We start from the raw sequence: 20,737 nt of genomic DNA, 5'->3' as shown, positions 1-20,737 counted from the left end.
AATATTGTTTTATAAAAATTAACACCGTTGTGTTGGAGAAATTACAACTCAATGGTACTAGTTTCGAAGGATAAGGACCAATGTTGTGTTGTTTTATAAATATCAATACCACTATATTAAGAAATTACAATATAGTAGTGCTAATTTTAAACAATCAGGACTATTGTGTTGTTTTATAAATATCAACACTAACATATTAGAGAAATCACAATATAGTAGTACTAATTTTAAAGGATCAAGACCATTACGGTATTGATTTTCAAAGATTAGTACCAATGTATTAGACAAATCACAATACAGTGATGCTCATTTTAAAAAATCATAACATATGTGGTGTTGTTATTCAAATACCAGAATCAATGTGTTAGAGAAATCATAATATAATAGTGTTAGTTTTGAAAGATCATGATTATTGTTGTATTGATTTTCAAAGATCAATACCACTTATTAGAGAAATCAGAACGCTATAGTGTTGGGTTTTAAGGTTTAGGACCATTATAGTGTTGGTTTTAAAAGCTTAGAACCTATGGGGGCTATTATTCAAAGATCATAACTAATATATTAGAGAAATCACAATATAATTTCTCTAAATAGACAGAGGTTATGAATTAATTTTTTTTAGCGTTGTGAGATTCAGGAGAGTAAAAGAAATTTATTGGATAAAGTTTCGACTAAAATTGACTTATTTATGTCAATTAATAACTTTTGGTTAAAACTCATTGATGACTTAAATACTTATGAAAATTTAAAATTTTAACATAGACAAGATCAAAAAAGTGTAAGGAAGCTGTTCCAGCGCAAATATCGTGGATGAATAAGCCACCAGCCAAGGAACTGCTGATGTGCACACTCCTCGAAGATAGTCGCAAAAAAGATAAAGGAACCTAAAAAATACTTCAAAAAAGAGAGTTAGAATGGTACCAGGGGTAGATTTCTACAAACCACTTTGACGCTCAAGTTAGTATTTTTGTGTAAGGAATGAGATTAAAGACTTTGAAAAATTAGGAGTTTTTATGTACATACTTGTGTCCATGGGTATAAACCACTTTTTATAGAGTTGTCAATATTCATTTAAAATATATTCTAAAATATGCGTTCCAATTTAGAAAGATTAAAAAAAAAATTCTTGTTTTCCTGGTGAGACTGTTTTAGAGTTTCCTAATCTTAAGGATGAACCGACTTTATGATTTTATCTCGCATGACACATGGAGGTAATAGATTTCTACCACATCACAAGCATCCCCAATTAGTCTAGTCGAAAGAGACATAGTCCAGTGATTGAAGCAGATTATTTCCATGAGATGAAACTTACATAAAATATTAACTACTCTATCAATATTCCGGGGGGACATGTATAAAACAGAGCTCGATGATCACTATTCAAAAAATTTGGATAACTTTAAAAATTATGATAACATGGTAGTAGGTATGAAAAAGATTGAAAATTATGTGAGCGTTGTGTAGGAAATGAAAATTGAGGATTGAGGAGATTAGGATAAACTCGAGAATTTTCTCCACTTGAATTTTCATCTATTTGGAGAATTCAACAAATCTTTAAAATAATGGTTGAAATTTTTATCCATTACTTTCTAAATTTTTAGTATATAGTGATTTTTTTATGAAAGATGGATAAAAATATGATATATATATATAGCAAAAAAATGAACGTTGTCTAACGTTTCAAAAATTGAACATTGACAACGATCTCAATCAAATAAAAAAAATTAAACCATTGCCGAACGTACATCGAATTTAAAAAAAATTAAATAATAAAAAAACTACAACAAATATAGGTGAGCCCCATAACTCATATTTTTTTATTTTATTATTATTTTTATAATAATTAGAAATCATTTTGTTGGCTGATGATTTTTAATATCTCGATTTCTATCCCCTCTACTAGGGATATTTGAAATTTAAAAATATTTAGAGAAATTTCCCCTCTAAATACCTCCGCTGAGATGGGGCATGCATCCATAACTCAACGTTCGCGGATGATGACAAACGGGTCGGATCATAAAAAACTCCAAGACGCGATTCGGGTCGGATCTCGTTTCTCTCGCTGTAGCTGAATAAAGTCTTCCCTCTCCCATCTTTGTGCTGGTCGCCGTGTCTTCGCTGTTCCCTCGACGGAGGGCACCGCCGCCGGAGCAGCCTCCTCTCTCCATCCAAGAACCCTATTTACTATTTATACAGTATATTTCGATTTCTGAACTCCCTCGTATAAGGACGGGAGGGAGGTACTTGTTCTCTTCTCTTTTGCAAATCCACCTTGATCGAAGCCTGCATCGTTTTGCTTGTCAAATATATTTCTCTCTTTTTCTTCCAAACATGAAATTTCTTCTCCATTGTCACAGTGATTCCACTGTAAGAAGATGGTAGAAGTAAAACCCTATCATTTACATAACTTAAAAGGTGATGATATAGGGTTTTATGGAGGTTTTCATCTTTTATACTAAAGTCGATGCTATCATACTCCCTCCTCCTTGGACGTGCTTGGTGTGTTTGACTTTACCACAGAACACATGTTTCTGGTTGAAATACTGAAAATTTGTTGCCTTGCTAAGTACATGTGGGATCGAGAGTTGCATGATTCAATGAATTTCCTGTTTCATTTTTGCTACTAATTGAATTTTGTTGTCCATTATGCATAATGCTCTATGAATTAGTGTTGACAAGTTTTTATGTCTAAAAATTTTAAGCATCATTTCTCTCTTATTTCTTGGTTCGGTAAAATTACATTCTAGTGATACCTATGCGGCTGCAAGGTTAACTTTGTTAAATGCAGGTTAGTGGAGGGCTGTAAGGTTGCACACATACAGGGGACTAGAAATGTGAGCTTTTCTTTATGCTCTTCTCATAGTGTGTTGCAAAGAAAATTTATATTTAATTTCTCTTTTAATTCTTATTCCGTTTTTCATTCCATTATCTAAATCAGCATGTCACCTAATCTATATTCAACCATATATTAAATCAAATTTGGTCTTTTCTGTATCTTTTTAAGTCGTTCTACAGAATCACACATGGATATACCATCTCACTACTTTAAATTGGTGTCACATATGCCATGATGTTTACTAATTATCTAACTACATGTTCAGGGCTGATGATAATAACAGTCTCAGAGTGCTTGTTGCAACTGATTGTCATCTTGGTTATATGGAGAAAGATGAAATTCGTAGATTTGATTCCTTTCAGGCATTTGAGGAGATTTGTTCTATTGCCGAGAAAAACCAGGTTGTTAATTTGGCATGTCACTGCCTTTGCATTAAGATTTAAAACTTTTGATGGGTATGCTATTCTGTTAATATAACCGAGACTTGCATTTGTACACCTGTTAAATTATATGGGAGTGGGTACTATGAAGTGCCCACTTCTTGCTACGATCTACACAATTATACATCTGATGGCAGTGTACTAACTGTTTCTTTGAGAATTTCTCTATTCAAATTTTTTTGAAAATATGGAATTTAGTTTTATGATTCGTTGTTATACTATAATTTAAACTGTTTTTTCAAATAGAAACACTATGAACTGTTCAGTTTTTTTGATATTCAATATCTTTTTTTAACTATAGGTTGATTTCCTCCTCCTTGGCGGCGATTTGTTTCATGAGAATAAACCTTCAAGGTCTACATTGGTCAAGACAATTGAAATTTTAAGGAGGTACTGTCTTAATGACCGTCCAGTGCAGTTCCAAGTTGTTAGTGACCAGACAGTGAACTTCCAGAATGTGTATGATGCTTGTCCTCCTAATTCATATAGCTATCTTTATCTTTCATATGATGCTTATCATCCTCTTTCATTTTGTTAAATTAGCAGTGCTACTGCTAACATTTAAAACATTAGTAATCTTCATGTCAAAATTTCTCCTAGTTAAGTCTTAAAATGCTGCACACGCATATGCAGCAGTTTCTTGTTTGTGTATCACCCCTTTAATCTTGAACTGGTTAGTTGGTTATATTACCATTAACTTCAGGACATTAATTTTGTTGTGTTTTCTTGCTTATGAGTTTTGAATTTTGAACCATGAGACTTGTAAAATAGGTTAAATTAAATTTCATTACTTGGAATATCTTTTACATCCTAAAATTTATAAAATAATATATAATATCATTAATGGAGCAAGCTCATATTGATTCATAACAAAATCTATAGTCACATATCTTTAATTGATCATAATGTACAAATTATTATTTACTTTTTGTCATGAAGAATTTAAATTCTCAAATACTTTTGGCAATATCAAAATCACGATGACTTTGAGTCCCTGGTAAGATCAACACTCTTGAAATGAGAAAGAGAAAGATGACTCTTGCACTGCATGAAAATAGTAATGATGACAACTTTGACGTGATGAAACTTCAAGTATAATTGGTACTCTGCACTCTTGTTGTTTCTATTGTATGCTGTGCTTGTCAAGAGTTTACGAGGCAAGATTATTCTATGCCATTATTGACTTTAAGCCCAAACTTCCTCCAACCTCCGCCCAGAAGATATAAATGACTAGAAGGATTTGGTGTATTAACATATTAGGTGGATTGTGTGTATCAAATAATATTTTGATGACTTCAAAAATTAATGGATTTAATTTGGTGTATTAACATATTAGGTCTACTATCAATGGATTGGATTTGTTTTTAATTTTGCTTCCTGAATCATATAAAATAATATTTATGTTGAATCGTTTTGTATCAAATCAATTATTTGTAATTATTTTAAATTTCGGGCAATATGTGTACTATGTGTCCTTTTACATTTGAATTGGTTCATGTTGTATGATATGAATTGTGTATTTTAGGATTTTGGCAACTATACTTCCATTCATAGTTGGCAAAATTGGTTGGTACCAATACAAATTGCGTGAGTTGGATAGTATCGACAATATTCAATATTTTTTCAGTAATTAGCATATAAAAATTGGAAAGTTTAGAATTTTTTTTTTTGAGATTCATAGAAACTAGCTAGAAGTTATCTAACTTATTTTATAAAACTGATGAAATCCATTAAAATTTGATCAAATTAAGTGGTAGAATAGCTTCAAATTGAGTTAAAATTTAGTCAAATTGAGATGATTTTTGAAAAATTTGATTGATTAGCTTTCTCTTCCATTCCGACTTGATTCTTATAGAACTTGCATGGGAAGTTTTTCACCCTCTTGAATTGCTTAGCCTTGTTAAATCATGTGATTCACCATAAAATCAATGATGACTCAACCTTGTTGTTAGTTAGATTCAAGTTATTCATCCTTCTCTCACTCCATCGAGTGAAGTAGTGAGGGAGAGGGAGTGTTCATTGAGAGAGGTTATTGTGGATTAAAATTGATACTATAGATTGACAAAGGTTATTGTGGAGTGAGAGTGTTCTCAATAATTTCTTTGAATCATTAAGGATTCTAAAATTGCTTTTCCTTTAATTAAACATCTATTTAAATGTAATTAGGAATTAACTAAAATGTATAACATTGAATATTAAGGAATAACATATTGAAAAATATTAAAAGAAGCATGGTATGAAATTTTATACGTATTGAGCTAAATGGTCGAAAAGTATTGTTCGATAAATTATTGAAACTTGATACTACTCGTCATAGACAATGTATCCTTTCTCTATTTCTTCTCCTTTCTCCTTTAATCTCCAATCCGTCAACGGCACCATGGATCCCTGATCGAAATTCTGGCACGACTTTAGATTTTGAACCATGAAAAGAAGTATAAATTACTAATATAATTTTATTGAGCAATCTATACTAAAAACAAATTTTGTTATTGGTTATAATCTATTTATATTATTTATTAATTTTATATTACTAAAATGACATTACTTGTATATTGCATTATTAATAATCACATATGTATAAATAGACATTGTGCTTAAGATTTTAGAACATTATTGTAATATAATTTTTTTGTTATATCTTTTTTCATTTTTATTTTTCCCATTGATTTTGAGTCCACTGGTCATATTGATCTGATTCAATCAATACTTGATTTTTTTTAACTATTCGATTCTGGTTCTGACATGATATTGATGCTTTCAATCTTATTTTAGCATGTTAGAGTTATTGTCATGTAATACTATTGATTGGTAGTGCTTAACCTATCTTGCATAGTTTAGGGAAAAGGATATCTCATTAATAATGGTTCCTAACAATTTCCCATTGATGTGAAAGCTGTGATGCTATTACTTCATATAGTCTAGTTTACATGAAGCTTGCTACCAGGAAAATGAATCGGGCACATCATTCTCATTGACTATTCTTATAGATGTGATGATTTGGACAACAATTTGTATGCTTCTTTGAATTTGGAAATTTAGGTGGTATTTAATGCTTATTTGCAGCTTTGGTCATGTCAACTATGAAGATCCTCATTTCAATGTTGGGTTGCCAGTATTCACTATCCATGGGAATCATGATGATCCTGCTGGAGTGGTACAGTAAAGAACTACATTTCTAGTTCAGTTTTGTAACTATCTGTAGATTGAATATTCATGATTACGCACAACGTTGTGTCTGTCCATGATTCCATGCACTTATCTTCTTAATATTTGTCTTCAATGATTTCCAATGTGTTGGGACTTACACAGCTTATAGTTGCTGTCGTCATAAGAGAGTTCCAAGTTGCTTCTAGGGAAATAAAACTTGAACCTGTATAGTCAATTGTAGCTGGTCATCACTTTTTTATGTTTTATCCTCGCTCTTAATTTTGTTACATAGGTAACTTTGAATAGTCCTATAGGCTTTGGTAGGCATCATAAGAATTACTTGTCTGAATATCGTAGTGTTTGCAAGGATCGACCACTGTTAGTCTGATGGTCAATTAATTAGTATCTTCTATGGTCACTTAACTGCTGCAGTACATTTGATTTGATATGTTCATTCTCTTGAACAATAGAAATTGTACTATTACACAATACCAATAAATAGATGGACTAATAGAAAAGTGGTATAAGGTTGCTTCATAACAACTCATGGTGCACGTATGCCTAGCATGTATGTATCAATAACTCAACCCTAGTACAATTATCTTGCAAGTTATAGTCCATTTGAGTGCATTAATTGAGGTTAAATCTGGGTTTTATTTATGTAAACTCATATAGTTGTCCATGATTCTCATGGTCATCTAACTTGAAAGAAAGGAACATAATCTACACAAATTTTCATTTCCCTGATTCTCTTTCTTGCATAGATGTAGTAATCTATCTGAAAGATTATTTTGTGTACATAATCTTATAGAAAAATGGCTAATGTTGCAAAAATTGATTTATCATTTATGTGTGGATTCCTTTCCTTTGTGAAAAAGCTTTTTATCTTATTCTTTAGTCTTCTTTCTAACTTTCAAGCTTCATTGTGAAAGCTTTACTTTGAAGAGGCCAAGAAATGCCTAATCTTCTAGGCATATAATCATGTTCTGAAGAACTTTGTGCCACAGCATAAAGCCTCTCTTTGCATATTGTATGAAGAACTTTAAGAGTTGTGTCAAGTTGTATGGTATTTCTTTTATAATCTTCTATTTGTAAGTTTTCTTAGGTTTATATATTTCCTCTTCATGTATTCTGACTCTAGAAAACCTTATTCTTGGTGTTATATCTGCTATGAGTTTATGACAATGCTTAGAAATTATTTTGTAAATGCTCCACTTGGGAACTGAGATAACCATATTTGCTTATATTAAGGTCTTGTCTGGTTTGTGAAAATTTTCTAAAAATATTTTTTGCAATTTATAGAGAATAAAAGAAAGCCATAGGAAATTACAAAGAAAAGGATAAATAATTATCATACTATTCACCTCCAATAAATTTGATGTCAAAAAAAAAAAAAATCTAAATAACTCTCTTTTACAACTCCTAAACTTTCCTCAACAATCTACACATATCATCTGTTGTCCATAATCTTTTACAGGATAACCTTTCTGCCATTGATATCCTCTCTGCTAGCAATCTTGTGAACTATTTTGGTAAAATGGTCCTAGGCGGTTCTGGTGTTGGTGAGATAACAATTTATCCTATACTCATTAGAAAGGTGTGCCTTTTCCCTTCAATTTTTTCTTTGTGGTTGGACATCTACATCGTTGGAATGTATGACTATTATCTATTTTAGGGTATCACTTCAATTGCCTTGTATGGTCTTGGAAATATTCGCGATGAACGACTCAACAGAATGTTTCAGGTATTACTCTTTGTTCTTGTTTAAATATCCACTCTTTCTTGGTGATGTATCTTACTCAGATTTTACTTCCACCTTTGTTGATCCTATAATCTTATTTTATTTTTCAGACACCACATGCCGTGCAGTGGATAAGGCCGGAAGCCCAAGAAGGTTTTCCTATATCAGATTGGTTTAATATACTGGTTCTTCACCAAAATAGGTTGTGCTTTCCTTTTTAAATTATTAATCTACATAATTATTTTTTTATGTGCTTCTCTTACATTCTAATTGACAATTGCATCATATTTGACTGCCGTATCTTATTCATCAGAGTCAAGGCAAATCCTAAGAATGCCATAAATGAACATTTCTTGCCGCGTTTTTTGGATTTTGTTGTGTGGGGGCATGAGCATGAATGCCTTGTGGATCCACAGGTATTTCTGTATGTAAAATTTTGTCTTTATGGAGATTCAAAATAAATATTGTTTTAATTACTTCAACTTTTGCAGGAGGTATCAGGAATGGGGTTCCATATTACTCAACCAGGGTCATCTGTTGCAACATCATTGATCGATGGAGAAGCAAAACCAAAGCATGTACTTCTCTTGGAGATTAAGGTCTTACTGCTAAAATTTTCTAATGCTTTTCTCTGTTTGCTTTAGATTAATTTATTTAGTTTTTGTCGTGTTTATGATACTTATGCTCCTTTGCATATAGGGAAGTCAGTATAGACCCACAAAAATACCTTTGAAATCAGTCAGGCCCTTTGAGTATGCTGAGGTGGTATTCTGGATTGCTGAAAGTAATATAAACTGTTTTTTCCTTTAATATCCTTTTAAACATCTAGGTCGTCCTTAAAGATGAGGATGGAATTGATCCCAATGATCAAGCATCTGTCCTCGAACATCTGGACCAAGTGGTAAGGACTTCTATTCCCAAAGATTCTCCTGCAGAAAAAAAATGTTGTATTAGTTGGAATATGTGGTAACTATTTATCCTGTTTATTATCCTAATCTTCGCTCAATTTCCTTAGGTCAGAAACCTAATTGACAGAAGTAGGAAATCAGCCATAAGTAGGTTGGAGCTCAAATTACCTTTGGTGAGAATTAAGGTACTCATTTTTAAACTGTACCTTCCATGAATTCAACATCACTGACTGAAAATGCAGATTAGTAATCATTGTTGTTTTCCTGTCTTGAATTTGGCCACATTGTCTCTTCTCTGTTACTCCTGAAGCTAATTAGAATTTTCTTTTGAAGACTTTTTTTGATTTATCTTGAAACATATCTGCTATACCACATTTCTAGAGTTCCTATAAGTGTTTCAACGTGGTTTCTCCCCTCTCCTTTCAATTTGTTTTTTGAAGATAGATATGGTATCTTCTACTATTACGTTGAAATTGTCTTTGTTTTGCCAAAAAAAGAGTGCATTTCCAAATTCTTGCAGGTTGATTACTCTGGATTTTCAACAATTAATCCTCAGAGATTTGGCCAGAAATATGTTGGAAAGGTACTTTTAATTTTTTTTGGTGCAAAGAATACTGAGTATAACGAGTAACCTTAATAGGCAAAACTATTTTGATATATAGGTTGCTAATCCTCAAGACATTCTCATATTCTCCAAAACTGCAAAGAAACGCCAATTTACTGAAGGTCTTATCTTTTGCAACTCACTAGTCACTTGCATTTCATTGTGTGAAATGTTCAATGTATAAAATTTTATTTGTTTTATATTAAATTCAAAATTTTACAAGTGGCATAGCCTTACTGATGTGGTTTAAAGTTAGAAGGGCTTTTTTAATTCGACAATTTTAAATAGGAACTTTAGATTTTACAAGTTTTTAATTTTTAAGAAGTTGTAAGTTTTTATTTTGAAGTATTGAAGACAAAATAGAGAAATTTATAATTCTATTTTAGTAGTATAAATTATTTTTGGAATTAGTCAATTGTTGGCCATTGAGTTAATAATTAAGCTTTTAAAAAGGACCTCATCCCCTTAGATTTAGTTTATCTTCCAGTTTTAAAAAATTTGACTCTTTGTGAGTTTGTTTCTCTGTTTGAGATCATTTTTTTTATATGTCAATTTTTTTATCCTTATGCCCCATCAACTGGTATTAGAGTTTAATATGGTTTGTCTATTCATGTTCACCATTCTCCTCTCCTTTGATCGATTCCTCCTTGCACTACTTTCTCTTACAACATCAAGTTTTTCCCCCTTGATGTGTAATTTAATCCCAGTGCTCCACTTCTACAAAAGATCCCCCTTTGCTCCCAACATTATCAGCGATCCCAGCACCTGTCTTATAATCTTACTGCATCAAGTCTCATATTGCTAGTCAATTTGACTTGCAGATCTATTTAATCACCGCCTTCACCCTCTATGCTTCTACAACATCCACCTCTCCTACAAGTAGACGTCTTCCACCTTCAGTCTTATTGTTTGCCCTTTGAAAAATATATTGCAGATTTGCTTCATCCCTTTTGTCATTTAAGCAACAACTTAGTCTCCAGATTCTTCTGTAGAAGTCAGGCGATCTTCCCTCTGGTAGCACCGAGGTGACAACTTTTTCTAAATTTCGGATCTGCCTCATGGCTCAAGCCCTTTTAGCAGGACATTGCAAGCTTAAGTTTTTGTATGCGACTGATTTGATCAAGATTGGTCTGTAGCGATTTTAAAATTGGACTAGGATTACACAATCCTTCACTGCCTTTATTTTCTGAAAATTTATTTTGCTTAATTAGTAGGTTAGTTTAATTTTCCTACAAAAGGTTGCATATCATTGCACCTAGTTCATCCATCCATCTTATTGATAAACTCATTATTTAAAATAACTTTGTTTATGCTTAATTTAACCATCATTTATCATGTAAAAACAACAACAACAACAACGATATATATGATGAAGGTATTTACTTTATAGGAGCATTATTACTTATCAATACTTTTAGAACAAGATAATGAGATAACATTATCATTATTTGAGAGATGAGAGGAATAATGCCTAATTTAGTATAACTAACTTGGACATACAACCTACACCTTCAATTGAAAAGTAAAAAGTTAAGATATTTATTCTCTAGATGAACCATTAGATGTGTAACTGTGACGGCCCCAAAATCAAAAGCAAGTTGAGCCTCGTTTAGCACAACTAACTTGAAATAGTGCAATTGAAAAGGATGACAACAACAACAACAACCAAGTCTTATCCCACTAGGTGGGGCCGGACATATGGATTCTTCTACGCCATTGTGCAATTGAAAAGGATGAAAATTAAGATATTTATCCTCTAAAAGAACCATTAGATGTGGATGATGAGGAAACAAAAATTATGAGATATGATGCGTTAGGATATATATTTTCACCTAATTAGATAACATATGGAAGCACTGATGTTTTTCATGCATATGTTATGTGGAGAAATCATGTGAGATTGTTGTTATCAAGAGTGGGAGTTGCTTGAATATTGTGTTCTCCAAGGTGGTTGCTAAGATCACTAGCAAAAAGTAGCCAACTCAAACTTACCATAATAGGGTTGAGCATGGTGGAAAAATTTGGAGATCAGGTCATGCTAGAAGCATACATTGCTGCATTCAACATAGGAAAGCAAGAAAATTCAAGGTCGTAGGATGATTGAAATTGAATGAAAACCAAAGTGATCCTAAAAAAATGAATTCAGCAGATGATCCCTCTCTTTGAATTTGAGATCCTAAAAGATGCTCCCTCTCTGATTAGGTGGTTTGATTGGTGTTGCTCATTGGACACTGTGTTGAGGGAAAGATATCAAGAAAGCAAGAAAAAATAAGAAAGATGACACCTGAGGCTTGTAGGAAGAGAGGTGAGCACCACTGATTGTAGGGGGAGTGAGGCCCTGCCACAAACAGAGAAGAGGACACAAGGGAGGAAGAGAGATCGGGAGCAAGAGAGAGCCACCACCAGAAGATCCACAAGATCCACTGTTGTTGAAAGAAGTGAGCGCCATCGCTTACCGACGACTCCAATCATGCAATTCTACGTCGAAATTAGAGCAGCATCGTGAAGAGAGGCGAAGGGGGAGGAAGAATTAGGAGAGAGGATTAGGTGGGGAGAGAAAGGGGAAGGATTAAATTAATAATCCTAAGTAACTCAAGACTCCACTAACCCAAGCAAACATGACAAAACTAATTCAACCCAAATATAAACTTGGTTTAGCCCTAAACTAACCCATATGTCCAAACTGAGCTGGCCCACCTAATGGACCCCAACTTATAAACAATTCTTAATCACAATTACTCTGTCATGAATAAACTAAGTTTAGTCTCAATAAGACAATAACAACTAACAGCTATTAAACAGTAATTGGCACTCAATTGCTATAAATTCAGCAATTTACCTTTATTGAAATTTTAGGTTTACAACACAACAATTTAGATACCTCATATCGGTATTTGGTAGCTACCAACCAATAATTAGTCGCTGCCCAGAAAATCCAGGACTCTCTACTACATTAATTACTATAGCTTATTCTTTTTTTCTTCTGCCACAAACAGCATTTATCATATATATCCATTGTTCTTTTAACAGCAAACATCAGCACTCTGTTTTCTGATAACCTTGTTTATTTCCTACTTTGCCAAACATCATTTGTTTTGTATATGAATTGTCCTTTAAATAGTCAATATTTGTTTTTGAGCATATTGTAGAAAAGATTGACGAGTCCGAAAGACTTCGTCCAGAAGAACTAAATCAACAAAACATTGAGGCTTTAGTTGCTGAGAGTAATTTGGTATATTCCTGAAACTTTCCATGTTCAGGTTTTGTCCATTTATTGTTGTTTCTGATGAGAAGTATTTTGTTTTATAAATGGGTGAAATATTTTAATAGTATTTATATGTACACACATAAACTGAAGAATTACAATTCAAGTTTTAGCTTTATTTTCATGAGCCTCCTCTTAAGTTATTTATCTATGCTAATACCAGAGGAACTCATTGAATATACACATTTTGGTGCATTTTACTTGCATGTAATATTGTATTAATTGATGGGACTATAGATATATTAGACTCGAAGTTTGAATTGTAGAAAAAAAAATTAGACACTAAAAATTTTAAGTAGAACTAAAACTGAAAATATAAAATATAATTGGGCAAAAATCAAGATGGTGCCCCACTTTTCAATTAAAGTCAGATGAACGCCATCCCATTTTCAATTAAAGTTAAATGGGTACCTCATCTAACATGAACTGTCTGAATTACTCTTATCCTTCTCTTTTGTAGCAGTTAACTACTAGCTTATGCATGTTGTAGAAGCTAGCAAGTAACTACTACACGTTGTAGAAGCTCATGCTAGCTTCTACACGCTCGATCATGATTATATTATGTTCATTTGAAATATAATGAGTGTCATGGAGTCCGCATCATTTGTTTTGTTCGTTGAAATGTTATTTTAACTAGGTTATCACTTAGAGAAGCAAAATCAAAATGATATAAAATCACCTTTGTAAAAGTTAGCAACTAGCTTTTATGCATTGTAGAAGCTACATGTTAGTTTCTACACGGTCGATCGTGATCAGATAATGTTCATTTAAAATGTAGTGAGTGTTATGCAGTCCCCATCTTTTGTTTGCTTGTTGAAATATTGTTTTAACCAAGTTATCACTTAGAGAAGCTAAATAAAAATGATATAAAGTCATTGTTGTATAAGCTAGCATCTAGCTTCTACAACTGTAAAAGCTAGATGCTAGCTTCTACACGGTTGAATGATCAGATAATGTAAGACATTTGGGGTAGTTCAAGTCCAATGGGTTGTTTAGTGCAGATATGCATGTGTGTGTCTAAGATGACATTGTAGTCCGCACCCCCAACAAAAAAAGAAAAATCAATCTGGCCACTTGCCCGCTCGGCTCCTCACTCACTCTCAATCCTCGACTTGCTCAACTAAATAACTCCTAGTTTGCTTGACCCTCTAAGATTGTTTGACTTGCTCAACTTGATCGACACAACTAGAGCACTTGATCGCCTTGCCTTGACAGTCCAACATTATCACTTGCCTGGATGATTCCCCGGTTTATTTAGATTGCCTAGCTCACTCGACTTGCTTAGTTCGATCAGATCACTCAACTTGACATAATCACCTAGTTTGATCAAGTCGCCCATCACGATCAACTTGATTGATCCAACCAGAGCATCTGATCTGTTTGCCATGACAGCACAACATAATCACTTGTCTGGATTGCTAATTTGGATTGCCCAGTTCCCTTATATTGTTTAGCTCACTTGACTTGCTCAGTCTAGTAGATCACTCAACTTGATCGGTCCGACTGAATCACCTAGCTCAATCAACTTGGCTATCACAATCATCCTGGATTGCCTAACCTGGTAGGACCAATCGGACCGATCAAACTGCTCAGCTCAATCAACCCTCCTAGACCAATCGAATTTCCCTACCTTGCATGCTTGGTCGGTTAAATCAACATTCTAAAATCGATCGACCTACATGAATAAGCAAGAAGATTGGTGAAAAGAGAAAAGTTTATTGATATAGCAAACGACTTATGGATGGGGAAATTGACTTTTACTCTTTTCCATGGGAATTCAATTTTCCTAAATGTCTATTATCAAAAGAAAGTTTTTCCTTTAACATTTTTTTTCTATTGACCATGATTTCTTACTGCACCAAAGATTAGAAAATTTGAAAATATTTTCTTGAAACAAAACAGAGGAAACCTTTTTTTTTCTGTCCGACTTAATAGGATCCTCTCCTCATACAAATTTTCTGAGTTTTCTATTTTTTTTGTTCTATAAATCTATAATCTTGTCACTACTTGAAGTTTTTTCATTGAATGAATCCATCTAAATATTTATGCAATAAACGATAATATTAATTACATTCAAGAACTTGGTTACCATTCTAGTTTCTATTTGTTATTGAGGTCATTTTAGTTTTGCTACTATTTCATCCTTTGGTCTTCGGTTCAACTATTATATTTACAACCATGCTTCTAGAAGGCATAGCCACATTCGATTGATCTATTGCATATGCATATGCAGTCAATATTAAATATTAAAGTTATTTTATATTGTTAAAACCGTACTAACTTATGTACAATGAAGCATATTAATTAGTCCATTCAATTCATACTTCCACATAGAAAAACATATATGTTAATTATGAAGAACATATGCATTACTCATAAACAATATAGAATAAAATATATTAAAACTGAAATGCATTTAGTCATTATCTATAGTGTTTATCACGTATATAATACAAGTGTTTAAGTGAACCATTATAAGTGATAAGCTACCAAATAGTGAAACTTAGGTTTTAAGTAAATTTGGTTCTAACTAAGCATATTTAAATGAGCCATGTATTTTTCTCAATAGTGTAGGGGGTCACAAATACCATACGCTGCCTGTGCCTTCCTTTCAAAGTTTGCCTAGGTTTTTTAAAACCATGTTGACAACACAAAAAGACATTATAGAGCTGAGAGGAAATTGAAAATTCTTGTTTGTGAACTTATTTTTTTTTATGCAGAAAATGGAGATACTTGCAGTCAATGATCTGGACATTGCATTGCACGACTTTGTAAACAAAGATGACAAATTGGCCTTTTACTCATGCTTGAGGAATAATCTCGAGGAAACAAGGGTAAGAAATCTCTGAAGAGAGAATTTCCATTTTTTGTTCTGGTCTGAGTCTCAAAGCTTTGATAGACACGTCAACATTTTGTTTTAATATTCTGTCTATACCACAGAACAAACTGATTGCTGAAGCTGATACATCAAAAATTGATGATGATGACCTGATAGTCAAAGTGGGAATGTGCATGCAGGCATGCCTTGGTGTTATTGTGTTTCGCCATATGTTTAATCAGCCATATAGTAGATGTGATTACCTGGTTAACATTTTTCCTACAGGAACGTGTGAAAGAGAGGTCACTTCGTCAGAAGGACAATATGACAATAACAACGGGCTCACACAACTTTCAGGTTGAATAACATGAGCTAACATAAGCATTCAGAAAAACCCAAAGCAGCAAAGAATATGTTTCTTATATATATAACTTTGTATGAGGGTGCATCCAGGATCCCAGAAGGAAAAATGCAACTATCCCTACTAGTGCTAATTCTTTTAGTGATGAAGAGGAGACAAGGCAGATGCTCTCCATTTCAAAGCCTTCCCAAGGAAGAGGAGGGGCTACAAGGAGAGGAAGAGGAAAGGGTTCTGGTAACCTAAAGCAGATGTCACTAGATGAAACTTTGAAAACCCGCCAATCTAAGAGGTGATATTTTTGAGTTATCATGTTATAACCTATATGGTTGACAATCTGTTTGTTTTAAGTTAGATGTTGAGTGCCTCTGTTTTGCTTCAGTTAATTTTCCGCTAATAATACTTAAGGTCCTACATTAAGTGTGCTCAGATTAGGATTGTTCTGTTGGCAAATATGGTACTGTCAGTGTAACATGCTGCTTCATGATACTCTATTGTGTGTATGCATCACAGATAACCCAATTCTGAGCGATTAACTACTTTGATATGCATGGCAAGTATTTCTTTTTAGCTGTGCTAATGCTTTATAAGCTATTTGGTCCATATCTGGGAAATTCATACAATTGATAATTTTAGGCTGTTTATCTTGTGCTCATTGTTCTTTAATTCTGTTCTTAAAGATCAGCGTCAGTCTCCATGTCTGTGGCTATTCGAAATATTGTGGATGAAGGAATCGACTCCCCTACAAGCGAGGAAACAGAAAGACATGAAATTAATGAAATTGTGGAGAGTTCTGTAAGCTATTTCCAATCTCGTGCAGAACAATTCCTATATGAATGCCAGTTTCTGCTGTGGGCTGCAATTTGATTCTCTTGCTTTTCTTGTTTGAAGGAACCTGAAGAAACTAATACAGCAAAAGGTCGGAAAAGAGCTGCTCCTAGAGGAAGGGGTAGGGATTCTGCATCATCTTCGAAGAGAGGGAGGAAACCAGACTTCAGTTCCATCCACAACATGTTCATGAACAAGGATGATGATGACGATGATGAGGATGACATCTCAAACAGATTTAAGAGGGTTCAGCCACGGGTATATTTTTCAACATCTTGTTCTCAATCTTGTAAACTTTACCTGCAAACCCATGTGTTGTTCGCGAAACCTCTAGATTAGTCAGTCAAACTTGATTGCCTAGCACCTAGTCATCTTACATGTATTATCTGTGATGTTTTCTGAATTTGTTTCTCTCAACCCATTGGACCTTTGATATTTATTGAGGCTGCACTGGGCATCATGAAGTCATAGGTGATCTATACAATTAGTGTGCTTCAGCAGCCAATCTGATTTCTCAAATTCCTAGAATATGATAAATTACTAGTTTAAGTTGGTAGATTCAAGTATTGGAGTGCTATCCTTTTGTTCCTTATCGTTTGAGGCTTGCAAAAGCTCATTTCCAAGATTTTAACTTGTACTGTTCATGTTTCAGGCAACCAAGAACTACGGCGCTATTAGGAAGAGATCTTAAAAAGTTTGTTTGACTAGAGAAATGTGTTTTCATCTTGGCCTAATTTTGCTAACAAGATTTGAAGGTCAGTAGAAAATTGTGTTTTATGCTCCATGCGTTTGATCCTTTTCAGCTACCATGTTTTGTCATAAATTTTCTTTTCTTACAGAATTAAATTTTTTGTGGGGTTTAAATTATTTCGTGGCTAACCTATATGGTCAAAGTTTTGGAGACGTTATCGTAATCATAAGCAGAATATATCTGTTTCAACCTTTAGATGGGTGGGTTTTATGTGAAACTACAAAGTTTTAATAGTATGATGAACTCCATGCATTTCTAGATTCTGTCAGTGATTTTACAATAGTGTTTATCGCCAACTACTTGAACCAACTAGACAATTAGATTAGTCTGATAAGTTCATTCAGTGCTTTAAATCGATAAAATATTTGTGAACAGATTGGACACTCAGATAAAAATTTATTTATACTTGTTTTATAATATATCATATATATAAGATTTATATTGATCTCACTTAGCTATTAGGACCTTTAATTATAATTTTCAAGTTATATAATTTTATCATTAAAATATATAATTACATTTGTACTGATTTTATTTGCAATCTAATTGTTAAATGCATCTTATTCCAAGTTTTTATTAAGGGAAGTGGTCTTAATGTGTGCATGAAAGGTTTTGTCAGGGCTAACATCTTTATTTAGAATGACCCTTTTTTTTTTACTGTAAGTGTGACTTTGTCCTATTGCATTCGATGGGGTTGATCGCATGAGGTTGATTTTAGATTTCGTAACTCCGAGCCATTTCATAGGTTCTTGACTCATTGTCCTCTTCCTCTTGGAGCAGGGTTGAGTTGATTATTGTGAAACAGATATTGTTACAATGGACAAGGATTGAATCTCATAACTTCTACACTGATTAATTATAATTTCTTGATTTATACAGTTGAAATGATAGATTTTATCTTTTGTTATAATTGACTTGTCGTCCTCCCAAAAAGGTACATGACCATGTGAGGAGGTTAAAGATGCATATATTTTATGCTCTCTACAAATCCTAATAAACTTATGCGATCGACACTTTTGTTTGAGACTCAACAAGACCACCTTTTCGAGATCAAACTTCCTCGAATTGGCACTAGCACTCTTTCTTAAGGAATACTACTTGTGAAAAACAAGCACTATGAAAATAATCCCCTCTAGTTTCCTCATGGGTGTCCCACAAGTATTTATTCGACTTAGGTCAAAACTTTTCGTGATCCAAACATTTAACGTATGTTTAACGATCACACTCTAACATAAGAAAGATTTAGTTTCGCATACTTTCATGTATCATATGTTGTGAGAATCTTATTTTATTTTAGGTGATCTAGAAACTTAGTAGACAAGTATCTGTCACTTTGATTAGATAAATGTGAATAATATTTTTATCAATTTATTTCTCTACTTCAAGTTTATAATTATTTTTTGAATATTTCAAATATTTTAGATTTATATCTCATCAAGTATATTTAACCATAATAAGATTGATCAACACCGGGGCAGAGTTGAATTGGTTGTTGCGAAGCAGATATTACTATAATGTCAAGGATCGAATATCGACGAAGTTAAAAAAAATGTCCTCTCTCACAGCGGTCAATTATAATTTTTTGATTTATTTTCTTATAGATGATTATGAAATCGATCATGTGAAATTATTGAAGTGGTGAATTCTACCTTTTGCTACAATTTATGAAGGTCATAAAGTAAGATTGAGTATTCGGTTAAAATCGAACTGAACTGAATTGAATTATTTTGAACTAATCGAACCGATTGAATTATTAAATAAAAATTGAACAAATCGAATGGATAAAATATCGATTAATTTATTTTTTTTGCATGAATTAACTGAAATAATTGAAGTTTTTAAATATTATAAAAATTTATTAATTAATTAAGAATTTTTAAATTTACATAATTAAGAATTTATAAATTATTTATTTTATTTTGATTAATTCGATTTAATTGAATAAAAAATTTTAAAATTGAAATTGAATTGAATTATTTGAATTAACTGATTTTTTAAGAAAAATAAATAAAATTTTAAAATAATTGAACTGAATTTTTAAATTTGATTAATTTAATCAGTTTATTTGATTTAATCAAATTTTTGCTGGCCAACAAGTAATGAAAGCCTTTACACATCATACTTAGGTTTTTGGAAATGGAAGACTTAGTAATTATAAGTAAACAAGGTTTGTAATTTTCATATAATTCTCATTTTAGTCAAAATTGAGAATACACAAACTATTATATATTTTAGATAAATAAAATCTGACACTAGGTTAATGTGAAGCTAAGTGGTTCATGCACAATTCAAAATTCCATGAACCTCAGGAATATAATAACAAAGAGTGATGCTACTTGTCACAACATATTCCCGTCACAAATTTATGATGGAAATCTGGACCATTCAATCACAATCACCCATTCAATCACAATCATCCATTCAATCTACGATCAGGATTTAATCTTAATTTTAAAATCCAACGGTGCAGATTTTCGTCACAACATTTGTGACGGGAATTCTATTGTGTCAAGTAGCTTTAATCAATAACAAAGGCTTACAGTGGTCTATAACTATTTTTTAAATATATAATTGAAGTATCTAATTTTTCTTAATTTATCTATTAAATAAATTTAGAATTTATATATATTCAAAGAACGATTTTTAAAATATTCATCTCAATTGAAATTTAAACTCTGATTTCTTATTTGTTCTCCTGAGTGCTTCACAATTGTGCTACATGGGCACTCCATGACCTCTCTAATTGCACCCATGATATATTGAGAGACTAACATGACTTGGGTGAAGCTCTAATTTTGACCTTGTTATACTAAATTATGAATTTAAATTTTATGTCATGTCAGTCGACATAGAAATTTATCGTTCTGTTCGTCAACCGACAATAACACCATATCAAAATTGTGACTATGAGGATAACGTGACTTTGTAAGGTCGTGGAGGGTGCCGCGATCCTGCGATGACCCTCCACAAGGAGTGGAGGATGCCGCAACTCATCGGCTTACCGTTGAAGGTTAAATTTTATTATATTTTAAATAGAT

General features: G+C 32.7%; 1 protein-coding gene across 4 annotated transcripts; it reads left to right on the top strand.

Annotated features, from left to right (window-relative positions):
* Positions 1–2,122: 2,122 nt before the first annotated feature.
* On the top strand, positions 2,123–17,814 carry LOC141844992 (double-strand break repair protein MRE11). Of its 4 annotated transcripts, none has more exons than XM_074732989.1 (23): positions 2,123–2,240; positions 2,789–2,834; positions 3,102–3,237; positions 3,578–3,735; positions 6,343–6,433; positions 7,904–8,023; positions 8,102–8,170; positions 8,278–8,369; positions 8,481–8,583; positions 8,659–8,766; positions 8,867–8,929; positions 8,997–9,068; positions 9,183–9,248; positions 9,596–9,658; positions 9,738–9,801; positions 12,829–12,911; positions 15,665–15,778; positions 15,885–15,962; positions 16,048–16,119; positions 16,216–16,412; positions 16,801–16,915; positions 17,012–17,206; positions 17,601–17,814. In XM_074732989.1, coding segments are annotated over exons 2-23 (2,100 nt in total). In that variant the 5' UTR covers positions 2,123–2,240; positions 2,789–2,832; the 3' UTR covers positions 17,640–17,814. The 4 variants fall into 4 exon arrangements, 3 of the variants coding, with proteins under 3 accessions (XP_074589090.1, XP_074589088.1, XP_074589087.1); XM_074732987.1 differs by having other exon boundaries at positions 9,183–9,260; XR_012603205.1 differs by lacking the exons at positions 2,123–2,240; positions 2,789–2,834 and having other exon boundaries at positions 3,094–3,237; positions 9,183–9,260; positions 17,601–17,703; positions 17,788–17,814.
* The last annotated feature ends 2,923 nt before the right edge of the window (positions 17,815–20,737 follow it).

The sequence above is a fragment of the Curcuma longa genome, chromosome 14, assembly GCF_044706935.1.
Source record: "Curcuma longa cultivar G26 ecotype Majalengka, Jawa Barat chromosome 14, ITB_CL_G26_1.1, whole genome shotgun sequence".
In the NCBI taxonomy this organism is placed as follows: Eukaryota; Viridiplantae; Streptophyta; class Magnoliopsida; order Zingiberales; family Zingiberaceae; genus Curcuma; species Curcuma longa.
The sequence above is the reverse complement of the archived record's forward strand: the minus strand, read 5'-3'. Positions and strand labels throughout refer to the sequence as shown.